The following is a 22,722-nucleotide window of genomic DNA, read 5'->3' as shown; positions in this document are numbered from 1 at the left end:
AGCCCGCCATACGATTTAAATAATTCTTCAGACGTTGCTCCACAATGTAACAGTTCAGTCTATTTACCACAAGATGGCAGTAAGTATTTCATATCGGTTGTAAAGTAATACAATTTCAGCAACATTAGAAAACAGTAACAGTACCACTTATTCGCTGCTGCAATCAGGCATCACTCCTAAATGCACACCTTTCAACTAGCCCACCTATTCACTGCAATCAGGCATCACTCCCAAATGCATAAATCATAACTATCCCACCTATTCACTGCAACCAGGCATCATTCCTAAATGCACACTTCCTTACTTTCCCACTTATTCACTGCAATCAGGCATCAAGTTTAAATACACACCTGCCAACTATCCTACCTATTCACTACTATCAGGCATCACACCTCAATGCACACCTCTCAACTAAACCAATTATTCACTACAATCAGGCATCATTCCTAAATGCACACCTCCAAAACTATCCCACCCAGGGAAGGGCTGGAAAATGTTAGCCTGAGGGGGGCAAGACTCGTCTCAGCAGCCTATTTTAAAGGAAAAAAATGCAGGTGGCCCTGTGACCCAGCCACTATTAGCTCACTATGGAACGTGCCTGGGGGTGCAGATTCCCCTCTGCCCCCCAGCCCAGCCTGCCAGTGATCCCACCTATTCACGGCAATCAGGCATCATTGCTAAATGCATATCTTCCAACTATCCCACTTATTCACTACAATCAGGCATCATTCCTAAATGTACACCTCCCAACTATCCCAGCTATTCACTGCAATCAGGCATCACTCCTAAACAGGGCCATCTTTTCCATTGGGCACGATAGGCAGGTGCCCGGGGGCCCCACGGGCAAGGGGGCCCCATAGGCAGGGCTCCTAATTAGAATAAATAATCCTGCAAAAGAAAAAACCTGCAAAAAAAACCCTCCAAGGGTCACTGAGCAAGTACATCTATCTATCTCTATCTCTATATATTTATATCTATATCTGTATCTCTATACATCTATATCTATATATATATATATATATATATATATATATATGTAGGGGCCCCGGTGCACTGCTTTGCCCGGGGGCCCATAATGTTGTTAAGATGGCCCTGCTCCTAAATGCGCACCTCTCAACTATCCAACCTATTCACTACAATCAGGCATCACTCCTAAATTTACACCTCCCAACTATCCCACCTATTCACACAATCAGGCACCACTGCTAAATGCACGACTACTAACTATCCCACCTATTCACTCCAATCAGGCACCACTGCTAAATGCACCACTGCTAACTATCCCACCTATTCACACAATCAGGCATCATTGTTAACTGAATGTATATTTAAGCTGTCCTAATTAGATTGGACAGCACTGCCATCCCACATTTATCCTGGCTGCCAGCAGTTGGAAGGTATGTCCCACTCAGAAGGATGTTCTAATGGTGTTGGGAATTATGTAAATAGATTCTTTAATTTGCCTTGCTTCCTTTTGTGCTTTTTAGCCATGTTTTTGGTACGTGTTCATTTATATTACTTCGGGATACATTACAAATCTGCTCCCTGGATACAATTGCAACTGCAGAGCTCTGTCATAACCAGTAATATAAAGAAACAACTCTGCTTGATTATATAAACAGCACACAAGGAAGCCAAACAAATGATGAACTGTAGTTTGTAAAAGTTGTAGAGGATCATGTACAAGTGAATAGTGAAAGTCATCTGAATTCGAAAGGGGCCAATCTTATCACTGCAACTTATATTTGTAAAAGTTTTAAGGATCACAATGAAACTACATGCAATGAGTCTGGAACTGGTATGAAAGGGGTGAGAGAGATGTAAAGATTTACCTGTAACAAATTTAGAGAAGCGAAGAAACATTTTTATACTTCTTGTGCAGGATCCCTGGTTTGATTTTTCTTGATTTCAGTGTTGCCCTCTGAAGACCATCACACCAGCTCACACATACTCAGTATAAAATTCAGTTTATTGAGCAAATTGTAAAACTGAAGCCATTTTCCGCTGCTGCAATTTTCAAAAGTATACTTTTTAATCACATGTTATGATGCTGTTAAGATTCCTCAATCTAACAAATATAAACACGGTATCGGAATTAGGGGTTAATAAATAAAGGCCGTTGACTTTGTCCCACAATCACTTTGACAAATAGACCAAATTGTGTCACTATACTTTGATACAACACAAGTACTTTCTCACAAATACATCATAGAGCTCTAGAATAGTTTTATATACAGTAAGAGAGTATTATTATTATTATTATTATTATTATTATTATTATTGTAGATTTGTAAAGCGAGACAGTGCTCCCCAGCGCCGCACAGTAGAGAAAACAGAACATATATAAATCAAGGACATACAAGGTAGACAAAATAAATGATTACAGAGCATTGGCAGGGATAAGATGTCTTTGTTAGTGACCAGTGTCCCTTGACAAAGGATATCTGAAGCTCCTGACTAATATTTAGTGGGATTAGATTGACAGGAGGTCACAACAGTCTTGGTGTAGCAGTATAAAGCAGGAGATCTTTAAAAGGCAAATCCACCAAAATCTAAACCATTGAAATCCTGCTCCAAGCCTTCAAAATCCACGTCATACTGGCAGCCTTCTACATCCGCCGAGGGGTGGTATCCTAGCTCTCGGAAATCCGGGGGAGCAGGGTCAATAGAACGAGCACCATGACTTGAGGTGACCATGTAACCCAGAGTTGGACCTGCAGCGGCTCCCCCCATAAGAACACATGCCGTCTTCACCCCCCAGTGCAGCTGAGAACCATGACGGAGGCAGTGAGGTGGACACTTGTCCTTACAATGAGCTGCTCTACCTGTAGGAAACACAATTGAAATGATGGAAGATGCAGGGAGCAGACTCCCAGCCAAGGTATTACCCACCTTCCTTACCTTGAGTTTTGTCCTTGGTTTGACTTGAAACATCACTCCAGCAGCACCTCCGGATGGGGGACATATTGTGAAGTCTGCAACTGGTTGGGGAAAGCGGAGGCTGCGATAGGCTCTGAAGAAGATAGAATGAGGTTTGTGTTATGTGCATATAGTCTGATAGCAGCAAGTCAAAGGGGAAGGGGGGGATTCAATTAGCCGCAAAGTGTCTCCCGAACGTCCGTAAGACACTTCGCGGCAGAGATTTCATTGAAATCGCTCGTTTTTAATCGTACCTGGAACATGAGCAGAGATTTCTACTAGAATCGTTCAATGTGCATGACGCAATGTTCGTGCGCCACATCGCTGGCTGTTGCATTCCCCCCTAAAAGTGGATTCTAACTATAGAACCACAATTTGGATACCATGCTGACCTTGTCATTATCTAAGTTCTTTTAATAATTAATTTTGACTCTTTTTCCAATTACAACTCACACATAGGAGTATATTTACTAAGCTGCGGGTTTGAAAAAGTATAGATGTTGGCTATAGCAACCAATCAGATTCTAGCTGTCATTTTGTAGAATGTACTAAATAAGTGAAAGCTAGAATCTGATTGGTTGCTATAGGCAACATCTCCACTTTTTCAAATCTACAGTTTAGTAAATATACCCCATAGTCTGATTCATGATCATCCAATTTGTGGCGTGTCTTCAGTGAAATATCTCTATGTATGCCCAGAAATGGGCTATATGCCAATGAATACAATTGCATACAATTCATATCTGAATCCAAAAGACAATTATAACTATGACTTGAGAGGCGGAATGGGGAGGGAAATGGCTGACTAACGTAGGCCAAGTACTCTAAGGCTGTTTCAATGCAGATACAGCCAAAAAGTCCTGTGTTTGTTTAGCTTGGTTTCAGATGTATTTTTTGCAGCCACTCCAGGGCAGGTGTGAATGCCGACTGATAGGGATGACTGACATGACATAGGCCTTCATTAGAAAAATGACACACGTGTGAGACACTAGTTGTCACAGACCAACAATATGCAACAAAAATTTGCCATTAAAATGCATTGCATGTACCTTATGCATAGAAAGCATCTTTATTTAGGTAATGCAGGTAAATCAAAAATAATAATAAAAAATAATAACAGAAATATTTTATTTGAAAATAAATATATATATATATATATATATATATATATATATATATATATATATATATACGATTATACTGTTAAGAGATGTTACTTTATTTTATTTTATGATCAAATAAAAGTCTTATGTGTTGTGCAGTATATGCATGTGTGTATACTGGAGTCTGTTCTGTGTGTCTACATGTGGTCGAGTACTGTGTAGGCAGATCGAACTTTCACCCAGATTAAAATCAAAGCGTATTTGAGATGCGCCTGGATTTGAATATGGCGGAACTACGCCCCAAGTTGCATGCTCTGCTTAAAAATGCATCTAACATGTAAGTTACGTTCAGACATGTATCAGGCTGACCGTGTTTTTAATGGAGTCGGTGTAAGACAGGACTGGAAACAATAAAGATACATCTCTAGAATGTGTGTGTGTGTGTATATATATATATATATATATATATATATATATATATATATATATATATATATATATATATATATATATATTTTCAATATTCAGCATCACAAACATTTAAAGGGGACATATTTAATTAGGATTCGCGGCCGCACGGATCCCGATACCACAACATCTGTGCGCACCCCATAGGCTGCGCTCAGAAATCCGCGATGTTGCAGTACTGTAATGGCACTTTGTAGGCGCAGCCGCAGGTAATCTTGGCCGCGAATCCTAATTGAATATGCCCCTAAGTGTCTTATAAATGTGTTGTTACTGACCTCTTTCACTTTCCGGAGAATATTTATCCATTTGCTACAATAAAACAAAGTCAGATAAAAAAACAAAAAAACAAACCTAATAAGTAACAATTTGCTACAATAAAACAGAAACTAAAAAACAAAAAGCCACAAGTGTCTTTTTAACTGATACATAGCACACAAACACATGAACTCAGGGACTGGATCCAAACCCTTTCTAAAGATTAATGCAATCCCGACAATTAGCTTGATTGCCAAACATAAGGATTTATTTCCAAATTAGATACATACGGCCAGCTAATGCTCAGGTTAAGCAATCAGATCACATAAAGGGTTGTAAATACTGAGAGCAGATGTCCACATACACTGGCAGATCATGGATGTCTACTGCCAAATTTACTGTCATGCCCCAGTATAGTCATATGATTTCAATCTAATTTTAGTCTAATTTGGGGCAATTTGTTTGTCACATTTAGTTATATTGTTGTAACTATGACCAGCTTGTAATATAAAACAAACAAACAAACAAATACATATAAATACATATAAATGCTTATAAATGCAATGATTGCTGCCAGGCTGCCCATTAACTTCTTAAAATAGAAGTAAAGTCTTTAGTATAACTAAATTCAATTTATTTTTCGACAGGGTCCACCATTCAGCCAAACAGCTCTGTATATTTAAATCTGTGTTTAAACACATTAGGGCATTAGGGATAATTTATGAAGGTGCAAAATTTGCATCTTCCACAGTGCATATGCAAATGGTTGTCTTTGCTGAGTGCAGAAGAGGGACATGGGGGACTGTGGGGTATATTTACTAAACTGCAGGCTTGAAAAACTGGAAATGTTCAAACCAATCAAATTCTAGCTGTCATTTTGTAGAATGTACTAAATAAATAACTAGAATCTGATTTGTTGCTATAGGCAACATCTCCACCTTTTCAAACCCACAGTTTAGTAAATATACTCCTATGTCTGATTATTCACATATCCACATGCAACAACAAGATTTTTCTCAATGGGCGTTGTCTATTTAAATAAATTTGAAGGGTGGGAGATAGCACATTAAGGGGGATGTTCTCAGTTTAGAGCGCGTCCACAGAGAATGTTTCTGGCCGCAAAGGGCTTGAATTTTTTACACATCCTCGGAGCTAGTGGAAACCAGGCATTGAGTGGCCTATATGTTTAATGGGATGCTTTTTATATTTTCCAAAAACACTGTATACAGGAAAACGCAGTGCTAGATACATTTCGACCACTGTGTGAAAAACTTTCAAACCACAAAAGTGCCACATAATAAAGAAAAACAGAAAAGTTGGGATGAATGAAGGGGGTGGTCCTAAAGTCGTAGTAGGCAGCGAAACGTTTGCTCTTTTCACCTTGCGCAATTCCAGTGCAGCAAAAGTAAGAGCTGGCAGATGTTCTGGGAGCCTATGAAAGCGCCAGGTGGACATATAGGTGGACATATAGGTACATTTGCGCAAGCAGAATAAGCTCCACAGAGGCGCATGTTTTGCACTTTCGGAAATAACCATTTGTCTTTTTAAAATTTGGACTCCAATGTCTAAAGATTTTATTCATGACTGTCCAAGTTTATGTCATAAAAAAATCCTAAATTCCGACTACTTAAGCATCTTGTATTAGAGGGAGTAGGATTGCACACCTGTTTCCCTGCATGTGGAACCCATGTTTCCCTTGTTGTTGAAAAAGGGTGAGCCCTGTACAAAGCTATGGGGCGGATGTTCTTGATAAGGTAGGACTTGTGTCAGATATGTAGATACCTGCACTCCTGTGAATCCGGGGCCAACAGCATAAGTGTCCTCCCATCAAACAGAGAGATCCCTAAACAACTGTTCCTCTGTATCCCAACAGGCAGCTTGGGCATCTCCCCCATCTCAGTGCCCTCCAGTATTGCTTGGCAACGAGTGAGTAGAGGGATCTCTAGATCTGCAGAAGAATCAGGGTCACGGGACAGGAGAAGACTACCTTCCTGGGTAAGTTGAAGATATCGTTCCTTCCATTGCTTGAAAAGGAACCCACCTGAGGAACGTGAGAGAGAGAGAGGCAAGAAGCAGCGAATGTACAATATGGCATCTAACCGTTACTGGTTTACCTGCTCTCTAGCCTTTTTCTTCATCAACCCACCACCTTGCCCACTTCTGCTAAGGTGTCTCTCTGTCAATTCCAGTTTTCTCCTTTCAACCAACATATGGTGCATAGCTTCATAACTCAGATCACCTCCCCTTAGTAGTCTTCCCACTGATGCCACCCATCACACGCTGAATTAAACCCTAAGGTCCTGAGTCAATAAGAAGAGCAAAGCCTTAAAAAGGAGTAACTTTGCCCCTGGGCAAAACCATTTTCCATTTAAGGGGAGGTAAATTTAAAACGTGGGGACAGATTTATAGTTGGGATAGGGCATGTCCTATTTCAACTTTCAATTTCATTGTAAAAATAAAACTATCAACTATTTGTGTGCTAGATGAAAAAATGGCCAGCATTTAAATTATGTTTAAAATAATAAACTAATTTGCACTCTTTGCATCTTGACATGGTTTGTCCCGGAGAACATTTACTCTTTTTTTTGCCTTACTTTTCTTAATGACTCAGGCCCTAAGAGTAGATATCACATCATAAAGAAAAAACAATATTTATTTAAAAAGTATATACAGAATCCTTTACAAAGGATAGTGTTCCAATATAAAATTATAAATTAGTGTTATGGTGAAATGCAATGACAAGTGTTGCTGATGTACCCTGTAAATTACCCGGCATATATTTTGCAAAAAAAACAATGACTGAAACAAAATTGCTCCCTTGAAAACTGATCACTAACCCAATTATTTTTTAGTAATTTCATGGAAGAATTTTACCATTTTATGATGCACTTCTACTTATTCCTATGGATCATAGCACCTTCATACATTAATGAATGTGCCACCTTCAAAACAAATTAACCCATGCAAGTATACATAGAGACATTCCCAGGAAAAGGCCACTAAGTACCAGGTCTATGATGGCAACACATGGGGGGAACAGGAGTGTCCTCACCCTGCCAGTACAGTAGCATGAAAATACCTTTTCAGAATCTGGTACGTATTTGTCTACTTATGTCTCCGGTAGGGTGCTCCAAGTGCACAACCTGTGCAGTCTATCAGAGGGACCTTCTAGAAACTTATAAATATAAATTAGTCCCAAATCTAGTACTGACCGAATTCTAGTCACACATAGACTGCAATATCTGTGCAATTTATTAAAATATAAAAAGGACTCCCATCCTGATAATAATGCAATTGAACTCCTTGGGATCATTATAGGATTTCTTAGTAAAAGCAATTGAAAGATGACTCTAGGGGGTATAGTTACTAAACTAATGAACAGTAAAGTGAAAATGTCAGCACTCACCAATTATAAACAATTCATTTAGAACGCATAGTTTATATAGATATTATATGCATACAATATATTACTATATGTGTATTATATTGTATTTATTCAATTACCTAGCAAATTATTGTATACTGGTGGACATTTTGTTTTGTAATATTAAAAACACTAAACAGTTATAAAAAAAAGTTAAAATAACTATTACCAAATAATACAATGCTACAAAAGAATAAAATAAAGTCTAGGGCAATGGAACACTGCAAAAAAAATAGTAGCTCAGCAGTTGAGAAATCATCGATACTGTTTCACAAAATATATTAATAGACAGATTTGGTAGCAAAATTTTGCATGTTTTTGTGGAATATGGCGATAAGTGCTCCTAGTCCAAAACCAAACATACCACACAGCAGAATTGCTCATTAAACACAGTGTGGAATGACAATCTAGTGCAGGGGTAGGCAACCTGCGGCTCTCCAGGTGTTGTGAAACTACAAGTCCCTGCATGCTTTGCCAGTAGATAACCAGCAGATAGGTGGCAAGGCATGCTGGGACTTGTAGTTTCCCAACACCTGGAGAGCCGCAGGTTGCCTACCCCTGATCTAGTGGTATGAATAGGCCAATCCAGAACTCGAAAATTGTATTGTCTAAAAAATTGACCCTAGTCTGTGTCTGTGTGTGTCTCTCTGTCTCTGTGTCTGTCTGTGGGTGTGTGGGTGTGTTAGGGAATTTAGACTGTAAGCCCCAATGTGGCAGGGACTGATGTGAGTGAGTTGTACAGCGCTGCGGAATTAGTGGCGCTATAAAAATAAATGATGATGATGATGATTGACAGTTCTCTGCACTTCTCTAAAAAGGCCTTTGATGCCAAGAAACTCTATTTGTACCATAACTTGACACAACTTTGCTCATCTCTACTTAGCAGTAACGTCAGACGATGATTTTACTGGAGTTGTACAATGTAAACATGTTTGGAGAAAACATGTCTTTCCTAAGAATAAACTTTTGATAGGTAAATCCAACATTAGTCAGTTTGTCTTTAAAGGGACTTCCAATATTTAAATTTATTAGCTTGTACATAACCTCCTTTTCTAAGTACATTCCTGTTGGGTGAATGCCTAGTCCATTGTTTCAAGTCCAGCCAACTCATTCGGCACAATAAAATTTCTTCTTTATTAAAACTTACAACTCCTACTCCTCAACGACACCAAGTCTGTTTGTCTGTCTCTGTAATTATCTCATCCTACTCCACAACATCACCAAGTTCCTGTAGATATGATGGCCAATGACCACATCTATTTCTTATATTCAATCTGAGCCTTCAGATGTGCGCTGCGGATTACACAAAATTCCCAGAGCTCAGGAGCAGTTCCTATGGATTAAAACACAATTATATCTGTAGCAGTGACACTAATCTTCAGCAGCGCACACAATATGCCCAGGCACGGAACGGCAGCGGGGCTCGATACAGGATTATATGTCATATAACCATATAACATGGTGTGTCCTTCTGTTTACCTAGCAATCGACTATATGTCTTGAATAAGATTACAGCAGTGCTTAATGCAATATATGCAATATATTTCCCAAGGTATATTAGATAATTATAAGCACATATCAAAGAGCTATATAAGATATTGTATTTTTATATAATGTTCTCATTTGGAAGACTTGTTCCTCTACACAGAAGTCCACTTGCGAAGCGCAAAACAGCCGCTCTGAAGCACAAATAAAGTGTTGGACTCGATGTGTGCCTCTGTTTGCACAAGTGCATCTAGATTTTCACCGGACAATGTAACCAATTGCAGACTCCGCACACTGTCACAAGTTCCGCTGTTTAATCTGAAATTTAGATAAAGTTAGAGACTGATTTAAAGTTCAAACACAACAACACTAGGTAGACAGGGCCTTGTGTAGAGTTAGATGCAATTTCTGTCTAAAACGCAGATGGACATTACATCCCAAAAAAAGACACATCTTACGGGTATGCTGAGCTGGTCACATCTAAGCTGACGGTCATCACTATCAGGTTGTAACTTACATCAGTGATCAAGCACCCGCAAGCTTCCCACCTCCTGACCGCCGCATATGCGTCTGCGTCTCATTCTGCATAAATTGTATTTGCGTCAATATGTCCTTATACACCCCCTCCTTCCATCGTTCTGCCTCTTCAATCGTACAAGTGGCCGCAAGCACATATACAACTCAGTCTACATATGGCCACAAACCTAAATAGTATTTTGTGGGCATGCGCAGATGTACAAAAGAGTATTATACCCTGGCAACACAGTTTGCGTCCAACTTTACATGAGCCCCACAGTGGAGATTATTAATGAAAACTGGGCTCAGGATACTTTGCGAAAAAATAACTGTAACCCAAAGCTATCATTTATATGTTTACTATAATTATAAATCTTACTAGAAAATAACACGTGGAATCTGAATGGTTGCTATGGGTAACAACACCTTTTTTTTACATCTACTGGCGCACTAGTTTTCAGAAATGTCTACCAATAAATGTTCACATTGGACAGCATATTTAACATATCTAAAATTCATGAAAACACCATGTTTAAAAAAAGACAAGTACTAACAAATTCTATTTAACAGAGACACATCTTAACCACACAATAACATCATCAAGGGTTTTAGGTGCAACATTCTGTGACTTGTTCATATAAGATTGGTTCACGTGGTGGCACAACTAATAAAAAAGAATACACAAGGGGTGAATTTCTCTATTCATGTAAATGGTTTGGTTTGCAATTGCATTTTATCTCTGCCTGTTTGTGAGCTGTATGTTTTGTTTTTTATAGACACATAAGCATGCTCTATACTATACAAAATGTAATGCCTACATAATCTAGCTGTGTTGTAACCTAATGAGATATTAGGTTACATAAAAATACATTTCTATATGAATATGTTACCAGTGCGTCCCAAGATGTGGTTGCATAACAATTATATTATGATGTGTAGTGTGTAATACCCCAGCGATAGTCAACAACCAGATGTTTGTTATGTAACACATGCACTAGAAATACATGTGTCCCTAGTATTTCTATGCTATTAAATTACAGCCATGTGTATCACCCCATCATGTTTCTGTCTAACACGGTCCTCTTCCCCACTTACCATATTTTTTGAGGTAGCCTTGGTGTATGGGGGACGAATCCATATTTGATCAGATCTTCCATCAGAGACAGAGAAACAGATGGGAGTGGGGGGGAACGCAGGGATGCAGGAATGTGACTGATCTCTTAATCCCACTCGCATCCTATCAGAACATAAACACTCACTGACACAGTAATTCACATAAACACTACAGGCAGTGCTGCATTCACCCCAAAATCTGGCTCTGTCACTGGTAGACATTTCTCTCACCCTTCAAGTACATCTGACCCCAGGAAGGATTCAGCATTGTAATGTATCACTGCCATTATTATACAGTACTCTGGTCCCATTAAACATGTCACTGTCATTAAAACGCTCTGATCCTAGAGGGGACTGGCCCATTGCATATATCACTTTCACTGGTGCAAAAAAAATATTTTCCAAAGAGAGTTAACAGTTGTGAGATTACTATCTTGTTATAGCATTTCATAATTTTTTATGCTATATATTTTTAACACCTTTTTTAGAGATTTCTTTTATTTTTGACCTTTTTTTACTATTTTATTTATTACTTTATATACAGCTTAGGACAGTCGCTCAAAATTGGGATTGACCCACCAGATTCAAGATAGTTTTTAGACAGTCCTGATCTCATCTACTTGTTCTTGCAGTTTTGCGTACCAGCCCCTGCTTGTTTCTTAAGTTTGGTTGCTGCTTTCCTGAATTCTGGAATGTTAGGATCCTGTTTTGAAAATGGATAGGCACCGTACTATTCTTTTCCTGGAATAGCATTCACATTTAATAAATAGCCTACACCTACACCAGCCAGCACAACATTAAATAATGGTTATTCACATTTAATACATAGACACCATTTTGCATTAATAGCCCATATTACTAGTCACTAACATACCCACATTGCAATAATAGTCCCCATGTAACATTAGCACCCCCCACATAACATTAACCTCCCCACACCTTTCACCACATAACATTAACCTCCACACCAAGGGTGCTTTGTAAATTACCTCCAGGAAGGTCAATCACATGTAATTCTTGGGTTTGTACGGCAATGCAGTTTTTATATGATACCAATTATATTTATTTTATGTCCATTTCAGTTTGTGGCCACTAGATGGTGAACATACATAAGCTGAAAAACTCCTATGTGGCTGGAACATACAAATGGCAATTTAGCGCATAGGTGGTGATGTCATTAAAAGTACTGGAAATCCTACAATCCATCGCTCACTACTCTTAAAGCGCTGAGGACTTCAATAGTCATTCTCCGCTACCTATATGTATCAGAGATATTTACTGTTGTTCCATTGCTGTCGGAGAACTGGGTTCCTTAGAACAATTATTGTTCTCACAACTTGCAATAGCTGCCATGTTCAGCCGTGCTACTCAGTACTTGCATCCAGAGTCCCAGGTTCATGTTCAGGATTTTAACTATTGCCTATGTAGTTTGGAACTTTAACTATTTCTCTATATGGCCTATCTATTAGGCCTAAAGTTTGGACTTGTCTATAAACCATCTGAACTCTACATACCTGAAACCTCTTACATACATATATATATATAAGTTAACCCGTGCATGATACTCATGCATTCTAGTCAAATCAAGCTACTTAAGGTCTTAAAAAGGTTCTTGTCATGCATTTGGACCTAGCCCAGGCCTCCTCAGGGGAAGAGCGTTAGTTCCCGACGCAAGCGGCCTTTTTAATGTGTGTTCATGAGGTAAAATTACCTCACGAAAATTAGTTTGACCCCTCAACTCGTAAATTTAGCCTTTACTACCCCTCCCACGGGGGAAAGGGGGGATGATGAAAGTTAACTGACTTGACTATTCAAATCTTTTTGTCAAATAATGTCAGTATACCAAATTTCAGGTCCATTGGATGAGCCCTTTCTGAGAAAATAGTTTTTTCCACACACACACACACACACACACTAACGCACGCCTCTACACATGTGTGTTCATGTGTGTTCACGAAAATGAGTTTGAGCCCTACCAAATTTCAGCCCTTTTTGAATTTTTTTTCACACACACACACTAAGAATTTAGTAGGTCAGTGTATAACTCTGCCCAGCAGGTGGCGCTGCAACTTGTTTTTTTTTTTTTCACACACACACAGACAGACAGACGCCACTAAGCATTTATATATTAGATATATATATATATATATATATATATATATATATATATAAAACAGGTTTCAGGTATGTAGATTTATATATATATATATATATATATATATATATATATATATATATATATCAACGAGCATCAACTAAGTATTTGTGTTGCAGGCCATTTGGTGGTAAAGCTGATCACTATTTCAGAACAACGTCAGATATATGTATCTACTGTATATTACACATATACAGTTAACAATATACATAAGCTAGCTGTGAGACCTAATACTGAATATCAGTCGCCTCCAGCTACTGGGGTCAATTTCACAAGTAAAACAGTACATTGTGACAGAGACAGTAACCGGGAATGTCTGGTTCCTTGTCACTGATGATCTGGGGTTCATGATATATCAAGGCTCCTGATTCTCAAGGTTGTCCTATGATTTTGCCACTCCAAATGGGAATATATACATGCCTCTCCCAACATTCATAGTTGACAGCATTACTGGTAAATGTAGTTTCCCCAACAGTCAATAGCAGTGAATTGTTTCAGGACCTCAGGTGTTGTCTGGGGGTTTGCATGCTCAATTACACCCAATACAGAAGGAGTTACTCCCTTCCTGTGGAGAACTCTGAAATTATCAACTTGTGTATGGAGGGACCTATGACAAGGTTGAAGTTTGCAGATCCTGACTACCTCTATTATCATACACAAACTCATACAAAGCATATCAGGGTGTTTAGCCCTCTCTTTTAGCATGAGACCCCGCTGTACTAGGATCCATTATGTGAGAGGTCTTAGAGGCAAATGTAATGGTGAGAAAAAGCAAGAGACTTTATCAAGTTTTCTACCCCCTGACAATGGCTCTCTTTTGACACATACATTTTCTCGGAGGACTTCTTCTTTCTTAGGTGATTTAGCTAGCTCACCAAAACTTTTGTTCTCAACAGACATAGGTACATCGGGCCTGATTCATTAAGGATCTTAACTTGAGAAACTTCTTATTTAAGACTCCTGGACAAAACCATGTTACAATGCAAGGGGTGAAAATTAGTTTTCTGTTTTGCACATAAGTTAAATACTGACTGTTTTTTCATGTAGCACACAAATATCAACTTTAAATTTCAGTGTACAAATAAGCTATCAAGTATTTGTGTATTACATGCACAACAGAATACTAATTTGCACCCCTTGCATTGTAACATGGTTTTGTCCAGGAGACTGAAATAAGAAGTTTCTCAAGTTAAGATCCTTAATGAATCAGGCCCATCATCTTTCTCACTCAAAAATTTAGATTGTTCCATCTGCCACTGAAGAACATTTCAATTGTCACATGCCGGGCCTTCAAACACACTTAGCTGCTCCACACAGGCAGCTTCCCCAGTGTTAAGTGCTGCGACTCCCTGATTGCACCCGCCATCTTGCACGATTTCCCTTTTATCACCTCCCTGTCTCTTCTAATTGACTCTTTCTCCCCCCCACTGTATTTAAGGCACCTGACATAGTAGTCAGGTGCCTGTATTTCCTCGCTGTGCTGTTCAGTGTCACCTCCTCATGCTCAGTCTGTTGTCCAGTGTTACCCTCTCTGCAGTATATCATCGCTATTGGCTCTACTCGCTGTTCCATTGACTCATCACTGTCCTGTTCGTTGTGTCCTTACCTCCTTGCGGGGGTCCCTGGTGAAGACAGCCTGCCTCATTAGACTTTGTGCTTTTGGGTAAGAGTAGTGTCAATCAAGACATACCCGGGGGATCCAAAGTTGTCATCCGTACTACGTGACACCAATCACGCTAATACTAAACTTCAGAGGACTGAGTTCTATGTGTCTATGTGGTCTGCAACTTTTTCTTCTAGACTTTGGGCTATGCACAACTCTCTTAGAGAGGGTGTTGAATCTTGCTTCTTGGCTAAGTGGCAAAATGAGAGAATGGTAATTGGTTTTGATCTTTCTTTCTCTCTGGCTTTACTGCTTAAGCTGGAACCCTGTTCAGTTTCTCTACCACTAATGTGAATCTTCACACTGATAATACAGTTGCTTGTGCTTGCCAGGCACTTATAAATGTCTTTTCAGGACTCAATCAACACAACCATGGCCATGTGTTGCACATTATTTCTCTTTTCAGACCCTCCGGGAGCAACTTCAGCCAGTCCACGTCCTTCTCTCAACTTTTCTTTCTCCGTCTTTCAAATGTACTGTGGGTTTAGCTGGCACATCGTCAGAGGAGACCCGAAACATTTTTAAATTGGAGGCATTGCTTCCCTACCATACTTCAGGAAGTAAGAGAATTACTCTTGGTGCATTTATAGGCATGAATGGGGTGACTGTCGTGCCTGTTTGTCACGTACTGGTTACTAGCTGGTATTGGCACAGCCATGAGAGGAGGCGCAGAGCCTAACACACTCCTGGTATTCACCAGGAACCCCCGCAAGGTTTTTTGGGCTTTGCTGCAAGGGGGTACGCAGGTCGTGGTTCTCCAAGACGGCAACCAGCGTAGGAACAGAGTAGACGAAGGATAGTCAATCAACCGGCTCAGAACCAACGGACAGCAAGGTACAAAAGGAGAATCCAAAGAATAGTCAGAGATGGGCCAGATATCAGGAAACTGGAGCTGGAGGCAAGGCACAAGGCGAAATCCAAACAGAAGGTCAGAGGGAAGGCGGGTCAGAAGAATGTCAGGAACAGATGTAGGCAAATAGCTGGAGCAAGGTGAGAGCAATACCCTCTGGCACCCTAATGGTGCCAGAGGCTTCCTTAAATCCCCCTGTGTCTCCCCTGATAGGAAGCAGGGTTGCGTTGGTCAGGGACGCTGACCGCAGAGCGGAAGTTGTTAGGCGACCCTTTGCCTAGCAACGAGACGCGCCGGGGACCACACATGCGTGTGCATCAACCCGGAAGTAAGGGGAAGCGTCTCTTGGCTAAGCATTTACCCTTTCTCTTTCGACCAAGGGTCCCCAGTATGCTGATATGAGTCCTGTTGAATTTCTCCTTATTGATGGTAGGGGTGATGTGGTTCTTTCAGATCATGCAGATATTGCACAAGCCTGTAAGTAGACAACTCTTGAAATTTCTATTTTAGTTAGATTGAATTTGAGCTGGGAGGCTGTAGCATACGAAGAACCCCACCCACTTTGGCAACTGTTGAGGGAGGATATCTGGACTCTGGTTAGAAAGGCTTTAGCATATTGTGTGTAGATTGTACACTCTCATGAACAGGGTCCTCTTCCCTCATGTCCTTCTTCATCCACTTTTGTTATCACTGGTATGCCTATGTCTTCCCTCCACTTCTCAATCAAAGATTCTGATTCTGTTTGCTGCAGATTCTATACCGGTTAGAGGCTCAGGTAGTGTTGTTTCACTCAGTTTTATTTTCCCCTTTGCCCTGCCTTATGATATTGGGAGAGGTTATCCCCTTCCTACCTCCTTGGTGCTGGTTAATATCCTATGTCCATATTGTAGTGCTGTGCCTTTAATATCATAGTACTGATAATAATAATAATAATAATAATAATAATAATAATAATAATAATAATAATAATAATAATAATAGTGGTCTGTGACATAAAGTGTTGCTGATTTTACCCTTGGCAGGTTGAACTGTCATAAAGTCTATGCCCACGACTTCCAAGAGTCCAATGCTGGTAATGTGATCAGGGCCACTGACTTGTTAGGTAGAGTTTTTCTCAAGATATCATCTACAAGTCACAGTACTTTTCCCATTGTTGCATTTACTCCCAAAAGTAACCATGTAGAGCATGCAGGACAAAGTACTTAAATTTGGCTTGGAGAACAAGTTGTGTTCAAAATTCTTTTGTGTTTTAGATGGTCTCTAGGTGGAGGAGACTTCATCTGACTGATGCCCTGGAGTCCCCAACACAGTGAGACTCCTGATTTTGGATTCTGTCATGTGATAACATTGGTTGAGGCTGGCTTGGTGCTCTACCCTTGCAAACTCAATCACCATGTCTTGTTCCTATGTTGTCTTAGCCTGAAGGGAACAAGAAGGCCACAGAGTTGCTGTGAAGCATAGTTTCCCAGCAGTCAATAGCAGGACACCAGGAATTGCCTAGGGCTATGCTTGCCCAGTCGTATTCAATGCAGAATATGCACACAGGGCAGAAGGTGGTACACTGTGCTTGTTGCCAGTTGTAAAGCACTGTAGAGTATGCTGGAGCTATATAACTAAATGTAATAATAATTACAATAATAATACTCACATTCAATAATCGCATAATGTAAAACAAGTGGATGTATAACAAAGCCTGTTCATGGACCTAGCCTATACTGAACAAGGAGGACCCTGATCCCCCCTGAAAATGTCACTTACAGTACAAGTAGTTTGCAATAAACACACTGAGCATGTCTTAGGCATTTACTGTTTTTAGAGTTTTTTACATTTTTTTTATTTCAGTATTTGTAATCTTACTGTTACATTACACAGTTGTTAGTCTGTATATAAATGCAGCAAGTCCTCACATTAATTAATGCAACCATGGAAAATTCAGGGGACAGTTGGCATACCACCGTCAGAACATACACTGTGTACCGCTCTCTCTGGGGCTCAGAATGGGCCCCATGAGGTTTATGACATCGTGTTTACTGCTGGATGAGCTTATATCATTGGGACATGTCCCTGGCAACGTTTCTAGAAAGTATTACCTATGTGCCCCAATTAATACAGCCACGTAGATGAATCAAGTTTAGGACCTATATTCCGGAATGCATGAGACTTTGGGAGCTTCAATCAATTCCTAAAATATTCTAAATGGCATTCCTTTTCCTCCCAGTGAAACAAGGAAAAGGCACTTGGTGACAATGTCTTTTTGTCCCCATACTGGTTTTCCAAACTTTCTGGACAACAGCTAATAGATAAAAACAATGCATACCTACTTCCAAATCCAAACCCCTTTTGTCATTTGATTCTACAGCATCACTCCATCTGGATCCTTTTTTCCCTTCCTTATTCCATCCCTCCCATCTCTTCATTTTCTTTTTCTTTTTCCATATTCTACTACACTCCTTCCTCTCTCTTATACTTAGGCGGCCCGCCACGCCGCCCCCCCCTCCTTACTCTCCTCAATCTTACTTCTCTTTCTAAAATTATTGCTTCCCTTGAAAAATTGGGTCAACATCCTTATTAATGCTCTCTTCTAATAAGACGCTGTATGTTTTATTGCATATGTCTTCTTCAGATGTTTATAACACAGTGCTGTACAGAATGTTACTTTTGGTTGACCCTTGCAAAAAATGAAATCTTTAAAAAAAACAAAAAACAATGCATACCTATAAATAATATTTAAATATGTAGATGTTTGTTGAAAGTTTTGTGGACCTGAAAATAAAATAAAATAAAATTACTTTTCCATTCTCGTCATTATCATTTTCCACTTTAATCAGAAAATGCTACAAATGAAAGATCATATCATTTTTAATTACCTTTAGGCATGAATAAACCAGTTCTTTTATGCATATAAATCCCCCGCACAGAACAATAAGCCACAATTTTAGCTTTCAGAAGACACAGAATTCTTCTGGTTCTTCCCCAGAGAAACACTCCCTATGCACTTATGATAGAGGTGCTAAATTTGATACGAAAATTCACAAACTCACCAGAATTTGGGAACAATTAAAAGAAATGATAGAAAAATCAAACAGGTTAGACCATGTTGGTGCTGTTTCCATAATAGTAGGGCTGGTTCACACATGCTCAAACTTGAACACTTTGAAGCTTAAATTGATGCAGGCAGTGGTTGAAGTGGCCTGGCCTATGGTACTATGCCATACCACCACATCTCCTACTGCTTTCATTGTAACACTATCAGATTACATTTTTCATACCACCACTTCTAAATTTCCACTTCGACCACAGCTTACATCCAACCAACAGAGTTAGGCCCAGTAATTTTGGAAAGTTTTCAAATTCAGAGGTCCAAAGTACACATTCCGGGCCTGATTTTGATTTAGGAGCAAAGCAAATAAAAGAAGCAACTTTGCACCTGGGCAAAACCATGTTGCATTAGAGGGAAATTTAAAATGTAGTGACAGATTTATAGTTGGGATTTGGCAAGTCATAGATGAACTTTAATTTTAGTGCAAAAATAAAGCTATCAAGTATTTGTGTGCTACATGAACAACAGCCAGTATTTCCCTTGTGAGCAAAAAACTATGTCAATTTGTACCCCTTGCATTGTAAAATGGTTTGTCCAGGTGCAAAGTTGCTCTTTTTCTTTGCTTTGCTCCTAACTTAAAATCAGGCCCTCAGTGGGTTATACGAAAGGAGTGAGTATTGCAAAAACACAGGAGTTGCTGGAGAAGGGGTAATGTTTTATTGGAGACTTGAGTTATTTAAAATACCCATGGACACATATCACCTTATCACCTTATCACACTTCTATTTATCGCTTGCTTTTGTTTACAATTAGTTTACATTGAATACATGAACCTTCAAAGAGGAGACCATTGCAGAGGGTGCACAGGCTACAGCAGGGAGGTGACATAGCAAAACCAGAACTAAGAGCCCAAATGAGGCTTCAATGCGTTTTTGCTATGGGACTCAGAACTGTGTTACATCCCTTGCATGTACCATACTGTATGTTAAAATTAAATTGGCAGAGTATAAGCTAATGAAATAATATTTTCATCATTTATGAAAGTGCTTGATTATTGATCAAACTTATTCATATTTTTGGTAAACACTGATATAGATAGTATCACATGGGTGATTTGTGTTTAAGTGCAGCACTATATAGAGGCACACATAATATATGGATTCTCTGCCACCGCTATCTAGGTGTTGTGTGTTAGTATAACAAACATTCAATAAGCCAATACATTACTAGGTGCTAGTATATGGAGGAATTAGATGCTGCTTGACACTAAACAGTACTAGCATAGAGCCATCGCAATGTTCCATTTTGTAGGGGTTGTTTCTTACATACAATTCAGCTTTGCTCAAAAAGGGCTTTTGTTGCATGAGGAACGGGAGGAATTGGTGCCCATGCTGCATGGTAATTGATTGATTAATTTATTACCATGCATGTGCGGCATAACTCAGCCCTGTCTCCTCCTCCAGGCACACCCACCACCACCACCACCATGTGCGGCAATGTAAAGCAAACACAGGGAGTAAATACTTAGGCAAGAGTGGAAATGTTCCACCTTTTCCGCCATATTTGTTTTACTAGATAGACCTCTAGGGGGTAAATGTATCAAGCTGAGAGTTTCCGGCGGGTTTGAAAAGAGGAGCTGTTGCCTATAGCAACCAATCAGATTCTAGCTATCATTTTGTAGAATGTACTAAGTAATGACAACTAGAATCTGATTGGTTGCTATAGGCAACATCTCCACTTTTCAAGTCTGATGGAAACTCTGAGCTTGATACTTTTACCGTTAAGTCTGTACATTGCCCAATCTGTAATAGGCACATTTGATAGTCACTTATACAACGCAACATTTCTAATAAAGTATGTTATCCCAATGGAGTATATTGCACCCAGAGACATATTTTAGTTACACTAAATGCAGCTAATTGCAGAATTCAGTACTCTGAATATAAGATGTTACTGGTGTCTCAGTTTAGATTAGTTCATGGACTTCTGGGGGTTGATGGGCATTATAAGAATTGGGTGTAACTGTTGTTTTACGTCTTTCTGTGGTGACGTTCCCAGACTGGATTTCTGCTGACCCACCCAAATGACATAAGAGAGACCCTTGCAGAAAGTTAACTCTGTCCCAACAACCATTACACTTCTGACGGGAAACAGCTGTTTTCAAGAGCTGAGGTCACCACATTGTGAAAGTGGAGCCAGCGATAGTGCCCTGTCAATTTATTGGAGGAGACCCCATTCCAAAATTGAATATGTACTATCTTCTGTTATTTTGCACTAGTGTTCCACTTAAGAGGCTTATAAGAAGCCACCCTGGTCATAAACATTTACACCCTGCAACACTACACCAGATGGAGCTTTAAAAAGAAAAATTCTCATAAGGATATATTTACTAAACAGCGGGAATGAAAAAGTAGAGATATTGCCTATAGCAACTAGAGATGTTCACTGACCCCCTGTGTTCTGGATTTGGTTTTGGATCTGGATTAACTGTGTGTTTTAGTTTTGGTTTTGGATCCCTATTTTTTTTCTAAAATCACATAATGTTGCTTTTTTCCCCCCTACATTATTATTAACCTAAATAACACTAAATTCAAGTCATTTGCAGTCATTTTTGACCATCTCACAGGTCACAATATTATTTTCATACACTTTCGCACAAAGACTGCAGCGACCTGGCTGAATGGTAAGCAATAGAGCAATTTCACAAACACACGGCAGTTCCTAGCACATCTAGGAAACATTGCCACACAGCAGTGGCAGAAAAGAAAAGTGGTGCAAGATGGAAATTTCCTTGGGCCCTCCCAAACACCTTTATGTAAGATATTGAAAAGGACATGTACAGTTTAACAAATCAAGCACTCAAGCGACAAGCAGTGCCACTTTTGTGGCTGAAGTGTTTGGTTTGTTTGAGCCCCCACAAAACAAGCTAACAATAGCTTAGCTGCCTTAAGCCTAACAATGCTGTCAATGAACTTTAAATTATTAAACCATGTCTGATCGTGCTGCATCTTTAATCTCATTCTCCTCTGTGGATACCTCCCTGTCATCCCTGAAGAACTGCCAAATTTGTGTAGACACATGAATGGATATTACAACTGGAGTGGCATTAGATCTGTTTCAGATAGACTGTGACACAGAACATGTGGGCAGCATGGAAACTGTCATGTTGGAATATGCTGCATTGAACAGAGATTTAAACCAATATACAGACACAGTTGAGGAGGCCGTACTTAATTTAAAACGTGACCCACCGGATGAAATCCCAGATTTAAGAGAGCTTGTACACGAGAGATACACTGCGCTTCAGAAGAATAAAACAGAGGAGGCCCTGAGGCAGGACGATACATTTTAAAGTTTGAAGAACAGCTAAGAGAAATGAGAAAACAAATGGGTGTGTCACTGGCCCCTGCAGACTAAGATTTGGAAGATGATGATGAGCAGATCACCGTCACCCTGAGCACATGGCCGGTACAGTGAAACTGGGAATGAATCATGAAATCAGTTATGGTTCATTTGACCGCTCCACCCGTTCCTTGGATAATTGTGGTAATTCTACAGCTCATACATGGACAGAGTGAAGCAGGCGGTCATGTACAAGGAGCCCCTCAAAGGTGGGATAGGGATCCCAGATATCCCCACCATGCTGTGAGCCTTCTTTGTCTGTAACTGCATCCGCAGAACTCTTATTGAAAAGAACATTTGCTCTGCTGGGAAGTCCATGTCTTGCTTTT

The 22,722-nt window shown here is 39.6% G+C and overlaps 1 protein-coding gene across 3 annotated transcripts in view; it reads right to left on the bottom strand.

Annotated features, from left to right (window-relative positions):
* Positions 1 to 1,932: 1,932 nt before the first annotated feature.
* LOC142102210 (uncharacterized) overlaps positions 1,933 to 22,722 on the bottom strand; it is a 46,661-nt gene continuing 25,871 nt past the window's right edge. For 2 of the 3 annotated variants that reach the window (XM_075186921.1, XM_075186924.1), the window contains exons 2-5: positions 6,528 to 6,786; positions 4,766 to 4,799; positions 2,902 to 3,013; positions 1,933 to 2,825 (exon numbers count right to left, since the gene is read on the bottom strand). In XM_075186921.1, coding sequence (XP_075043022.1) covers positions 2,530 to 2,825; positions 2,902 to 3,013; positions 4,766 to 4,799; positions 6,528 to 6,786 — 701 coding nt within the window. In that variant the 3' untranslated portion in view covers positions 1,933 to 2,529. Of the gene's footprint in view, positions 2,826 to 2,901; positions 3,014 to 4,765; positions 4,800 to 6,527; positions 6,787 to 11,265; positions 11,433 to 22,722 lie in introns of those variants that run through there. The other variant, XM_075186922.1, reaches the window with a different exon arrangement.

This window comes from Mixophyes fleayi, chromosome 9, assembly GCF_038048845.1.
Source record: "Mixophyes fleayi isolate aMixFle1 chromosome 9, aMixFle1.hap1, whole genome shotgun sequence".
NCBI classification, from domain to species: domain Eukaryota; kingdom Metazoa; phylum Chordata; class Amphibia; order Anura; family Limnodynastidae; genus Mixophyes; species Mixophyes fleayi.
Note: the sequence above shows the minus strand (reverse complement) of the source record. Positions and strands in the feature narration are given on the sequence as shown.